General features: G+C 38.7%; 1 protein-coding gene across 1 annotated transcript; it reads right to left on the bottom strand.

Moving 5' to 3' along the window:
- Nucleotides 1–552: 552 nt before the first annotated feature.
- On the bottom strand, nt 553–13,450 carry LOC105040490 (K(+) efflux antiporter 4). Its single transcript, XM_073254691.1, has 10 exons — nt 13,126–13,450; nt 11,394–11,462; nt 10,180–10,257; nt 9,904–9,992; nt 7,061–7,157; nt 6,879–6,932; nt 6,171–6,175; nt 5,591–5,681; nt 1,579–1,767; nt 553–1,490 (listed from the first exon to the last, which is right to left on the bottom strand). Exons 1-10 carry the CDS (start codon nt 13,231–13,233, stop codon nt 1,377–1,379), a joined length of 894 nt encoding a protein of 297 aa, XP_073110792.1. The 5' UTR covers nt 13,234–13,450; the 3' UTR covers nt 553–1,376.
- Nucleotides 13,451–14,146: the final 696 nt, after the last annotated feature.

Here is a 14,146-nt window from a genome sequence, read left to right as displayed (position 1 = left end):
GCAAAGTTCCACATAAGATGCAAGGGTATCATAAATACAAGATTCAACAGATAAACCATCACAGAATCCAAACAAGCTTATGAACTTGAATGAACTCAATTGACCGTTGCAACATACTGCAGCAACTTACTCGGTTATTCTAATTTGACACAATGGGTGAATGCTTGAAGCTTAATCAGCTTTAGGATAATTCTTAGAAATTAGGAGCCATAAGAGAAAAGCCCCGCGGCTAGAGGGGCTTTACCTGATGAAATGCAGGAATTTATTGATTCATTTATTCTGCATAGTAGGCTGTCAAATGAATGACCTGTTTGTGAGCAGCTTATGTTCAACTTGATATCCAGCTTGATTTCAGCTTTCTCAATTTATAAACAAGCCAAATACAAGCCATATTTTTTGTGCAAAATATAAACAAGCTGAACATGAACTATTCCCAGCTCACTTGTGTTCAGCTCGACACAGCTCGAAATGAAATAATAAATGTATAATAATACATATTTTTATTTCATTATTATTATTATCATCATCATCATTATTATTATTAAAAAATTAATTCGTATATTTATTTGCTAAAAATATCAATAGATTTCGTTTATGGTAGCATGTAAGCCGGCCAACAGATGCTAATCTAATGGCCAGAATGCTTATCATGAAGCGTCATAGCTGCTAGACCAAAACATATGGTTTAAAAAACAAAACGGCTAGGGTTTGCATCAATATAGGTTCCTTGTTCCACTGATAATTCCCTCTCTGTCCTTTTCTGTTCTCTCGCCACCATGTCCTTATCCTGTCCTTCACAGCAGCTATGGGGCCTCATGATTATGATGCGACTCCAGTCACTTCCCTAGTGATGCATCCGTTATAGGGCTCACCCTCCAATATGATTAAGCCATCGATCATCGGATCTCTAACTCTATTCCTTGGTCTTCTTCTTCGATTTTCTAGACACATTGTCATTAATCTTGGGCTTTTCTATAGCAATTCTCTTAATTCTTTCCTCAGGACTTGTGCTATCCCAAAGCTTGCTCTGGCCTCCGCTGCATATCCCCCTTTCTCAACCTTTAAAGAGCTGGAACAAGCAGAGCTCAAGTCCGATGACAGAAGACCTAAGGTTGAGATTGGCCTCTCTAGCTAGTGACGAGCTCAAGCCAAGACTGTGTTGACCATGCATAATTTCAAGCTGAGCTCCAGCATTAGTTACCTCACTCATGTCCAGCTTGTCTATACCTCCACCATCCAGGGAACACCGATTAATAGCCCTATGATAAGTGCCTGCATTGATCAATCACAGTGTAGTCTTTTCTACAGTAACATGGGTATCTATTCCAGTCTCTTCTACAGTAACACAGGCACCTATCCCAGATGCATTAGCTTTACTATGGAAGAAGTAAAAATAACAACAATAACCTGACCTCAACTAGATGAAGAATTAACGCGTAACTTAAAAGAACAAAAGCAAATTCACCTATCTGTGCCAGAGACATGGCAACCTGCAAAAACAACAGGGAGATAAGGTTCGAGTAAATAATTAAGAAATCCAAATATACAAATATAACAATCAGAAGCATGCAGTCTTACAAAAACTAATGTCTTGTTACTGTAGCCAAATCCCTTCACAACTACTGTAACCACTATTGTCTTTATAATAATCACCAAAATTACAGCTGCCAGGAAAATATCCACATGGTTCCAAAGGAAATGGACATGAATAAGCATTCCAATGCTAGCAAGAAAAAGAGCAGCAAAGAAGCTAATATTGGGTTCAACCTGCAGAAAGAACAAACCTGAAATAAGATAACATATAATGAATTATTATATAGGAAGATGTTTTGCTTCATTAATATAAACAAGAATTGTTAAGAAACAAGCATGAGGAAATGCAAATGAAAACATCATATAAAATGAGCTTCGATAACAAACTATTCCAAATAGCCTCAAAGTAGTCAAGTTACTGCACATCACTTTTTTAAATAATTTGCTCTACAACATCAAAGAGGTCGTTCTGTGTCTATTGAGCAGTAAACCCTGCCAGTCATGACACAGATAATAAACAACGAATGAAATTGATGGTCAGAAGAAAAATAAGGCTAGTGGTACATCAATTACTCAAGTTAAAGTTGACATAGTAGATTAGTGATCACCTCCTACCATCCCATCAATACATGCAGAGGTTCTTTTGCAGGAAACATTTCATCCTCGTGCTTTGTCAAGCTCAAGCACATACACAGCATCTACCTGTTTATTATTGTGAGGGACATAGTCATGGTATAACACCACCATGATAAATTCAGAATGTAGCAACCAGATCTCAGGGTGATGTGATCATTATTAGGTAGCACAGAACTGGCACACATCTGGCAGACAAACAGAAACTAAGGTTCAAACTAGTGTGCTGCAGCAAATGCATTCTGTTTTATATTTGTTAATCAACCCAATATCTGTGTACTTCTGTTTTTATCCCTTTCTAGTCTAACAGACCCCCCTCCTGGAAAAATAAAAGAAAAAAAAATCCTGCCTACCCAACCTTAAAACTTTCCCTTCCTTCAACATATAGTAGAGGTAAACATCAGCAAATCATCAAACCACCAAACCTGCAAGACCTGGATCTTCTTCCCTGGGATCCGATATTAATGTCCACCTCAAAAATGCTGCATGCCCTTCTCGTTGCCTCCCCAGCACCTCATTGTCTCAACAGTCAGTTCATGCTTTCAAGTGGAATTGATACTTCTTACTGACTCCAAATACATCCTAACTTCTATGTACACACAGACATGACATATCTATCATGGATTTCAATTATACGTTCTCATCTTTCTTCAGTCCCTCCCTTCATCCACATCTTCCTGCTCCCCAGCATTCACACAGACCTACCCGCATCCAATAACCCTCAGAAAGAAGACTTGCATTTTTTTTTTCCAGCCTATTTCTTGGCTTCCCAACACCCCCCCCCCCCCCACCCCACAACCACCACCACCACCCAAAAAAAAAAAAAACAAGAAGAAGAAAAATAGAAAAAAGACACAACAACAACAACCAGAACCAGTAAGACTCATTTGTATGGAATCTCTCTTCTTCCTACAGTCCAGTTGGAACATCTAACTCAGAAGTGCCACATGTCCTCCTGTTGCCTCAGACATCCCGATCATCTCAGCCAGCTACTCACCCACAACTTGTTCAAGGGCTTGCTCCCTAGGTTTCTTACTAGATCACCGCTGCAACCTAGACACTCTCATACCTATTATAAAAGGTTGTCACCCACTCCTCTCTTTAATTGTCATCACTTAACGAAACTCTTACCTCAACACCTGCCCACTCCCCCAACCCCCCACCCCACCCCAACAACACCAAAAAATAAAAGAGAACAAAACTTCATGTCACCCTACTCATATGCAAATTCACCTCCCATAACACTCCCCACCCCCCACCCCCCCAACCTCCCCATCACGTGGCACATGCAAATTTTTTGTTGAACATATGATTTTCATGTCTCTTCTCTGTTGCCTTCTTTCCCATCCTTTATTCCTCCCTCACAACACTTTTGCCAACAAACCTTACAGCCATCAATATCTCCATGTCCGCCACCTAAGCAACAATTGACAACAAGGTCCACACTCTTGCTTCCACCTCTTCTCCCCCCCACCCACTACCAAACAAAAAAGGAAAAGTGCCCTGCAAGAATCCCTCCTTTTCACAGAAGAGGTAAAACCTAATATTTTGTCCCTTTCTTTTAGCAGCACTGATTCAATATCCTGGTTTTCCTAGCAAAATCTTTCCAACATGCACCTATGTTGAGCCCTAAATAGAGGACAATCTTACATCCTAGATGCCCATGTAGAAGCTTTCTGCAGATGTAATATCTGCAATCAGCAATGCCCTTTGTTCTCATCCCAACTGTTCATGGTCATTGATCACTTTTCCTTGTGCACAATGCCAAGATATGTAGATAGGGTGGCCTCAAGAGGTCTGTGCTTATGATAAATCTTAAGCCCACAAATTTCTTATGCAAACATGAAGAAGGTATCATCTTATTTTCTTTCTTTTTGCTTGGATGCTATTTTGACATCTAATCCTCCTTTTCATTTGATTGTTTGTGATAATTATAGCTTACATTTCAAGTACTGATGCCACGTTGCATTGTTGCCTATTGTCCTTTCTTTTATTTTTCTTACCTTGAATGGCAAAAAGTATAGAAGACCCTTTGCTTTTCTGTTGCTAATTTGTTATTACGTCGCACAATATGTTGGATGTGATAATACTTTTTTTTTTTGGAGCAAAATTGTGAACATCCAACTCACATTTCATTGATGCATTGAAATAGATGAAAGCACAAAACTGATGCATTTTGGAAATACAAAAATGCACAAGCTCCAAGTTTGAAACGACACACTCTGGACAAGAACACATAGACATCAAAATAGTGTTTCTAGAAAGCAATCTTACCAAGTATCATGAATAGATATAATTTACAATAGCGTATAATATGCTTTAGATTTACAAATATAATCAGAAAAGCCAGATTATATCAATCACTAGAATGAGGTTTCAAAGTGATTTTAGTGAACAATTGAATTTCACGATGTCACTGATCTTTTCCCGGAAACTTATGTTTATTGGTTCATTTTTGAAACAGGCGTTCCACTCAAAAAAGAAGAAAGAAAGAAACAGGTGCTTCAACATTATAACATCTTCATATTGCTCAAGTAAAACTTATGGAGCCATTAATTCATCAGATCTAGGTTGGTTTTCCACCAGAAGAGAAAGATATCAACAGAGTTTGAGTCCAATCATCACAAACAGACTATAGGTATTAGATGATGTAAGAGATATTTGACCAATACAAGAAATGATAACACCGTGTCCAAGATCCTGCTGATGTTACAACAAATATTTGCATTGATCAATGTTGAGAAAACTATGGAAGAAAATCAAGATAAACTGAAAGTGCTAGCAGACGTGAACATTAATATCAAAGGTTTCAGCCAATGAGGCAGAAGTCAAAGTTCCTAAAGCAAAGACAACTGGCTTTAGAACATCATATGAAGGAGTCGCTCGATAGTAGATGTGTCATTTTCATTTTTTTTTATCTTCATATTAAGAGTTCTGGTAGAGTTCTTGAAACTTCAAAACTCAAACCCATTATATAAAATCCAAGACATAGGATCACACGAGCAATAGAATATGGCGCTCAGTGGACATACTAGCATTCATTTCACCATTGCCTATAAAGCATCCATCTAATGTTAAATGGTAGAAATATAATAGAATAGTTATTTTCAAGTGGATCCTAGTTCAGATATATCAAGAGAAAAACATGAGCAGTTAAATGTTTATGTTAATTAGTAGCAGTAACAAATTCTTTCTCAGAGATATAGCTAAGAGAAAAACTAAGTGTCAGTTAAAGCATACCAATACTTGATACCATCAAAGAGAAGATTGATCAAAAAGCAGAATCTTGTTTTTGCCTAGTAACTATGCTTATTAACAGGTGTTGTACACAAAATTAAAAAGAACTAATCCACAACAATGTATGAAAGTAAACCAGAATTTTCAACTTGAGCATCTACAACATTTATAATAGAAACAGTCTTACCTGTTCAAGGGTATGCTGTGAAAGATCAGTTGTTGATATCATCACACCAGCAGCAAAAGAACCCAATTCATGGCTCGGGCCCAACTTGTCACTACATCGAGAAGCAAAATTCCAGATAGGAGAGTTATTATGGTAAGAGCATTATGAATTTGTCTAACGAGACACTCTACAACAAGTTCACATTACACATTCCCAATATGTATAAATGGTGCCTAATCCAATTCAAACTACAAGAGTTTAAAGTTCTTATATAATTTGACACAAGAAAACAAATATCCTGATGAGAAAGGTAAGAAAGATAAAACCACAAATTCTAATCATAAAATTTGTTTACCACATATATTGATCTTTCTACCACCCTTGTTGATGGATAGAAACCTTTATACCCAATCAACATTTTCAGGTTCCGACTCAAGCGAGACTCTACAGTTATGGTCCATTTTGTTCTTACATGAGAGTCTTAAATCAGTTGGATGTTTTATGCATGACCCTCGAATATATTACTTCCCCACCATGTTAGAATAGCTAAAGCAGTTCTTTAAGTCCATAATGATATGACATGATAAGATTGAAATTTAACGTGGACTCCATGCATATAGATTCCATCAGCAGCTGAAGAGATCTTTCAGGACATTCAACATTTTCTATTTCAAGTACAGACAAAACTATTTGCTCAAATTAATGTTCCATTCTCAAGAATTACAAATATTAAGGACGATGAGAAAAATAAGAGAATATTAAGACCTCAGAGAAAAATGATGTGGCGTATCATCATTCTCTACGATGGAGTGTCAGTGCTTGAAGCTTTTGATTCTGTACACAAGATCCAAAAAATATCAGAAACAAGACAAGAGAGAGAGTAAATGCAAGCAATTTTGTTCTGAAGATTAACACAACAAAGAAAACAAGGCAAAATGGTATAGCAGAAAGATATGATGCAATACAGAGACTGGAATTGTTATAACTGAGTCTAGAAAGCAATCTCCAGTATCACATGCTGAAGTACATTAACTTTAAAGCAGAGCTGGGAGAAACCCAAAAAATAACACAACTGAATTCTAAATGACAAAACCTACAGCCAATTAATCAGGTTTTAGAAACTATGAAATGAATTAGGTGTTAGAAGAAAACCATAATTTTATGGAATAAAACATCTTAACTTCAAGTGCAAGGAAGCTTTATATAACACTGCTGAAGACATAATGTGAAGCATATACAAATTAAAATTAATCAAGGTACAAGCAAAAGTGGACAAGAAGCCAAATACTGGAAGTGACCAGATACAAACCCATGCTACGAGTAAACAGAAAGCAACAGATGCCAACTGATAGAGCTCATTGGTCTGCACAAAAGACATGCTAGTCAGAACATTAAATGCAATGTGGATATGTCACATGTTTAAAACATGACATATTCAACAAGATTATGCAAAGAAAAATTTAAAATAACATTGCTCAGCAGCCAATATACCTGGAAGGAAAGATTCATCATCAGCTTCAGAAACCAAGGCACACAAGCACAGGATAGCATGGATAGAATAGCCAGGAATGTACATAGCACAATCAACCTGGTAAAAGATTTTTCATTTGAGAATCTAGCGAAACATAGAGTAAAATATCTACTTAGCTCCATCAGAAGACACTCGGATGACTGGATCCTGTCATACATTTCTAACCTACAAAACTGATTATAAATATGTTTAAATGTAAAGATACCTAGATTACTGAAAAAAGAAAAAGTTCACCAGGCATGCCCAATGGACAATGACAACTTCCAGTTTGCTTAAATGAGCCTACCATTTTACAAGTACTTGATATGCAAAATTCCTGTCACATATGGAGACAAGAAAGCTTCTAACAGACCTATGTAAGTGCAGAAAATCATGCCATTTCTTGAATCCATTGTGGTTAAGAATATGTGCCTCTAGTATATACCACAACTATAGCACTGTTCGCACGAGGGCTCCAACAGTAAACAAAATGGTGGAGGGTTAGGGAGCAAAACTGAGTGAAGAATATGGCATGAGACCCCAAGAATAGTCTTTGAAGGCTGTAGAGACATTAGTACTAAAGTTCAGAACCAAGCTTCGTCATCACTCAAATGTGGAAAAATAGAAAAGAAGCAACTAGAACTACAGGCAGAAGAGTTTCAGATAGGGCTTTCTCTTCTCCGAGCCACTATCCACAGAACAGTTAAGCAATTGCAGATGATTTTTAGGAGGAAATCCATGAATATCCTTGCATCACTCACCATTCCGTGCCCAGATAAAAAGGGTGGAGGATAGACACTAGGTTGGCACTAGTTGTAAGAAAGCATGTCAAACTATGAAATGAATCTAAATTTAATATTTGTGAATGTTGCAACCATCCTTGAGACAACATCATAAGTAGCCTACATAGTAATTATTGAGGACTCATTAAATCGACTACAGTAAGGATAAGGCTTAATGGTTCTCAGTTAACGTTACCACCCCTCCAAACTTCTAAGCAGATGACACATGGAATACTCTTCCATGATATTTGTGCTTTACAGGCACAAGCTAATCACAGAATTCCAGCTAAAGACTAAGCAAGTTCAGAGAGGCCTACTAAGACAGCTAACAAAGCAACAGGTACATAAGTTCCTCTTAGTAGCTTTGCTAAATCAGCAAGGGCAAAATTGTTCCCTCATTCTGCACAGACTACATTCTTCTTCTTGGCATATCCCAACAGACCCTTTAAAGATTTATGAAATTACAATACAAAAAAGCCCATATTTCATGTGAGACACTTATTTCCAACTATGGTGGTAGGAGAGCATCTAAATAAAATTTAAAATTTATTATTGAAGCATCACTACATCCCCTTGTCCATACCTTCCTTCAAAAAATTTACCTTCAAAGTGAGCTAGAAGTCAAGGTTTTAGGTCCCCATGGGACACCAATATTAGTGTCAAAGTGAATTGACCCATGGCTCATGTGAGACATTGTGGCATGAACTCTTTTAGGGCTAACCACAGGCTAATTGTGGTGGTTGTGGTTATTGGAAGGCTGGCAATGATGTCAAGACTTATATGGAGGGATCCTTAGGCTATACAATTTAGTCCCATATTAATTTTTCATTGGAGAGATCTTGAGTACTCATACAAGACCAAGCAAAGTTCGGCCAAACATTCCAAACTGGGCAGTTTGGGCCCTATCGAACCGATCAAGAACCCAGATAGTTAAGAGGGTTGAGATGGTTCGATCCCTTAAAAACCCTCCGACCAACATCCCCACCACCCCCCCCCCGAAAAAAAAGCCCTAACCCTCCTCACTCCCTCCCTTCCACTATGATCAGAGCTTTAAAGCTTTGTCAATACTCGATGTCAAGGGCTCCACAAGTGATGGTGACTCCACTGCTCCCCTCAATCACCAATACCATACCAAGCAAGTTGTCCGTCGGTACGACCCCCAATTCAGTCCGGCAAATTTTGGGGCCAAGGAACTCAAATAATTCCTTTCAACTAGGCTTTTTGGATGAGATCCTAGGTTGTTACAATGGCATTGGTCTTTCCTTATCGATTAGAAATTGGAAATGCATAAGGGCCATTACCCGCTTATGGTGCCAACAATCTAGGGTCCTGAGAGGGGTAGATTGGGAGAACATGCCTAATCATTAGCCTTTTTTTTTCTTTTGTATAAGCGGCTGCCCAGACCTTGAACACACGCCATTGCACTTGTCAACCCAAGCCTTTTATTATTGCACCAAGCAACAGCCTCAAACAAGAAATGCATATGCATTATATATATATATATATATATATATATGGAAAATAATCGTGATGAATCATGCCACTGTTGTTATTAAACCTGCTGAACTTTTACTTCTGATGAAATCCATAAATTTTATGGCGTTAAAAATGTCTCACAAGAAAGAACAATCTTTGGGCAGAATCTCATTAGAGATTAATATACAAGCACATATTAGTATAAGCTTTCAACAACCACAAAGAGATGTCATAAAACTATTATTGATGTTTAAAATTATAATTAAGTTCTAAATTATCATCATGACAAGGACAAGGCAAAGTACAAATAATGACTAACTATAACGCACATTTTAATATGAATTAAGATAAATCACACACAACATTTTTTTTAATAAGAATCACACTCAACCATTCAAGCTTTAAAAATCAATATAATAAGAATAATCTATGTCAACTTCAGGATTCAGAAAATGAGTGTGCTAGTTAGATAACATGGTGTATTGCAGACAACAGTATCTTATTTCATCTTTCTAAAAGAATCACTTAAGCAAGAAAAATTATGTCGACAGGCATGCTTAACTTACGACTTGGTCATTGAAATCGCTCCGTGAAAAATACTGGAAGTGCCACCCAAAACTGGAAGTAGTGCAAAAAGCAGGCCAACAGCACAATCCTGTGCAGAAGAAGATGCAATCAAGGATCAACAGATAGTTCTAATGCATCCCCAATTTCAAAGAGATTTTGATCCCATGATATTTGGAATTTAATTAATGTAACTATGACTTAAATATCATGGGCTTTGCACCAAGTACAATTAAGCATGACGGACTTGGTTATCAAAAGCATGTTATTAATAGTACCTGGAATATAAGGGTGCCAACTATGACTTGACCATGAAGGGCATTAATACCATTTCTCTCCATTAAGAACTTCAAAACCTGTGTATCAATCACTCACATTCTATTAAAGACTAGCAATAAACAAACTTTTGGACTCCAAAAATTTTCTAAAATGATGGGTGGCACAGGACTGAGAGGTAGTCCCTCACAAATGACAAATCAAACAACAATTTCATAGATACAAAATAACTCTATAGATTCAATGCATGTATATCAAATTTGAGTAAAATATACGGATAAAGCACAATGTTAACCCTCTGAACTGGTGTGAAGTTTCTTGAAAAAGCATCTCTGACAAGAAAGAAGCCTACCATGAAGCCTAGAAGGTCAATCGACACAAAGGAGCCTACTACCCTAATGACATAGATTATGCTCATGAACTGGGAAGCATTCCTCAAAGATTCCCCCAGACATCAGAGAAAGTCCCCAGTCATGAGACAGCCCAACTGAAACAGAGTCACCTAGTTGAAATGGGCTGAGGTGTATATTGAACAAAGGTAAAGTCCAAGAAAAGAAATGATGCAAGAAATGAGGGATGCAGTCTCCAGGGTGCAATTTCCACATATATATTGTGAGATAAAATCCAGTTTTGCATTTTGGTTGTACCAACTGGATAAGCCTGCTATGAAATTTTAGGGAATTCCATTCTCATATTTTAGAAATTGAGAAGGGCTGCAATTGCTTTCCCTTTTTCAGTGTAGGGTGCCTCTACCATAAAACCAACTAAGAAAATTAGTTAACTCTTGTTGGCTATAATAATGGTTTCTTAAGGAATGTTTAACCATTATAATATGGGAGGAATCGTCATTATGTGTACATACATTTATAGCTTACATAAATATGCATATGCACAGCCATCATTTTATCCATCATCCAACTGGTTCGATTGGTAAAGTTGGGTTTACCAATGACCTCAGTCCTACCCTCACCCTGATTTCAGTTGGACTTCCTCTCATCCTAGTTCTTATTTTTTAAAAAAATCTATATTATTTCTTAAATACAAATGATGAAAAGAAATGCTCAATTCATTTTATATTTTGACTAAATAGCAGTGCATACACATGACCAAAATTCATTTCCTTGCTCACATATTGATTATGGTGACACATCAATCCAAAGAAATACTCAACACGTCTTACTTATTCATGAAATTCTAAGCAAATTTAGAAAAATACCAGAGCTGTTGAAGACATAGACAAGAGTGCGCCAACAAAGACCCCCTCAGAAATTTTGCCCCCACATAAGTGCAATAGAGAAAGGTATGCTCAAATTGTCAATAATACCACATTTTAAGTAACAGTTATGTATCAAGGATGGCAAAATATATTTGCAGTGCCTGTAGCATGTATATCAGGACAAATATGTTAACAAGTCTGAATGCTGCATATTTCAAAGATCCAAAAAGATGCATTAACGTCAACTTAAAAAACTTATAATACTAATTTTCATACCCTGGCATAAGATGTCAAAAATTCTAAGCAATAAAAGTGAAAAACTTCCCATTTTTATTGACAGTAATCTCTTTAAGTTTACGAGTAGAAGGATTCATATGGAACACGAAAACTGTACTTGATCAAATATGGTTAAAACAGTTCATTATGGACTGCTTCAAACACAATCTGGGGCATGTAATAACATAATAAACCAGTAGCAGATAACCAATACTTAATTTAAAGGGTCATTACATGATAAATATGGAATATCCATCTGTAGCGCACTATGAAGCAAGGTGCAAGGCTCGAGACCACAGATGAGACATATGCATGAAGCACTAGATATGTGCTCAAAAGCCAAAAAAGGCAGCCTAATGCATGAAGCTCCTGCCATCGGAGGGTCCAGGCAGGGTCAAATGTATGCAGCCTCATCCCCATGTGCAGAGAGATTGTTTCCCCTGTTTCAAACCCATGAACCCCAGGTCACAGTGGAGAGGCTCACCCATGGTAAATAAATCAAATCCGTACAAGATGAGGTGCAAATATTCATGCTAAAGTTCTGACTCCATTATAAACCAGTGACTAACAAAATAGTGGTCCAAGACAAGGTTCCAGAGATTGCAACATGGTCGCCCTTTTCTTTTTGTTTGTGTGTGCCTGCCTGTGCGGTTTTTCCATTTTTCTGGGAGGGGGGAGGAATTATCCAAAAATCTAGTAAATACTGAGTGTAAACATTCCAGATTTTAGGTTGCTTACTGTGTCAAACACTTGGTAGATATTATGACACTCTTTGACACCTCAACCATCAAATCAAGACCTCATCACCATCACATGTTCACTCTTCACCCCATGTAAAAGCTGTCAATGATATTTAGAAAAGGAATATCAATCTTATAAATTTACAGAGCAACCGTCCAATTAACTAATATGCAAATATCCACAAACATCGACGTGCACATCTGTTACATACAGATGTACCCATGTCTGAGTTCTTTAAAGTTCCTGTGCCATATGTTTCTGGACATCCAGATACTTAACATACAGAACATGCTGAAAAAAATGGATAAAGGGAGCTATAAACAGAAATAAGAGTTTATTCAAGTTCAATGCACATAAAGTTGAAGCGTTTAGGTTTATGAGGGGTAAGCATTGTCATTGCAAACTAGTTTAGTAACGAATTGGCAAAATCAAAGCCGGGCGCCACAATGAGCATGAATTCAATGCAGCAAAGAAATGAAAAAGGCAGCGACACTTCTATATATTGTTCAAGTAGTGCCCAGAGTTGCAAAGATAGTGAAAATAATAACCCACAACATTGAAATGGTTCAGGTAGTGGACAAGAAACAAGAAATCTAGATTCTAAACCCTACTGCTTTTCCTCCTGCATCACAATAAGACTTCAAGAAGTCGTAGAACGGAGAGCAGAAGACCAGAAGAAAGAAAAAGCAAGAGGGAGAAGTCTAGATCTACGAACCTCCAACGCTCTGCTCGCTCTCCGAGAATTCCTTCTGGAGAGCCCAATCGATGATGTCCGCGAAGCTGCCTTCCTTCCCCGATCCCGACGTCGAGGCATCCGTCGCATTGCTCGCCTCCGCGCCGCCGGCAAGGACAGGAGACCAGAGCACGGCAAAGACGAAGACGGACACCAAGAAGAAATGAGCGCCGGCGGGAGGAGAAGCGCTTCTCCCCATCGCTGGAGAGAGGCCGAAATCGGTGGTCGCGCAGACCGGGGGAGACCCACAGGAGAATCCCAAAGAGGAAGGTTGAGACAGAAGGATGGTGGGGGGAGAGCGAGAATTTACTGTGCCGGCGGATCGGAGTGACACGCGTAGTCTGCTAACCACGTGGGCGACTTGATGAGCATAGACGACATCCAGTGAACCGCCAGATGGGAGGGCATTGTAATTTTGGCAGAGCACCGGAACTGGATTTTGCTGTTATGCCCAAAATGACCTCGTTTTGTCCGCATGCGCGTGGGCGGTTGGTTTATGCGGCCGTCGTCAGACGAGGTTTGACGGAGGGTCCACGAGGCGCGAAAGGAGGGAAATAGCCAAACAGGCCGGTGGGAAGGATCGAACGGCCCGTATCTACTGATGCCTGAGATCGGACGGTTCGGGGACGTCCCGATCGACGAGGGGTGGACAGATGGGAACCTAGGACTTTGGAAGGGGACCGCATTGAGGTGTACTGAGGAAGTCTGACGGAGCCTCTTCGGCTTGTGATTGTTACAGCCGCTCGACCTGCTGATCATCAAATTTATTGATCGGGCCATCCATCAGAGCAGTACATCAAGCAATCGATTAGAGCCATCTGATTCAAAATTTATTTAAAATTATTGAGATATACCGATCGACGACCCCGACGGATGATCCCGATCGACGGCTACCGACAATATCCAATAAAAAGTGTATCAGCCGAACCGATCCATGCTGTTTCCGACCGACCGAACGGTCGAACCTATATTACCGACTCACTGTCGGGGGTGGCAGCCGACG

The sequence above is a fragment of the Elaeis guineensis genome, chromosome 3 (genome assembly GCF_000442705.2).
Source record: "Elaeis guineensis isolate ETL-2024a chromosome 3, EG11, whole genome shotgun sequence".
Lineage (NCBI taxonomy): Eukaryota > Viridiplantae > Streptophyta > Magnoliopsida > Arecales > Arecaceae > Elaeis > Elaeis guineensis.
This window is presented reverse-complemented; position numbering and strand designations above follow the sequence as displayed.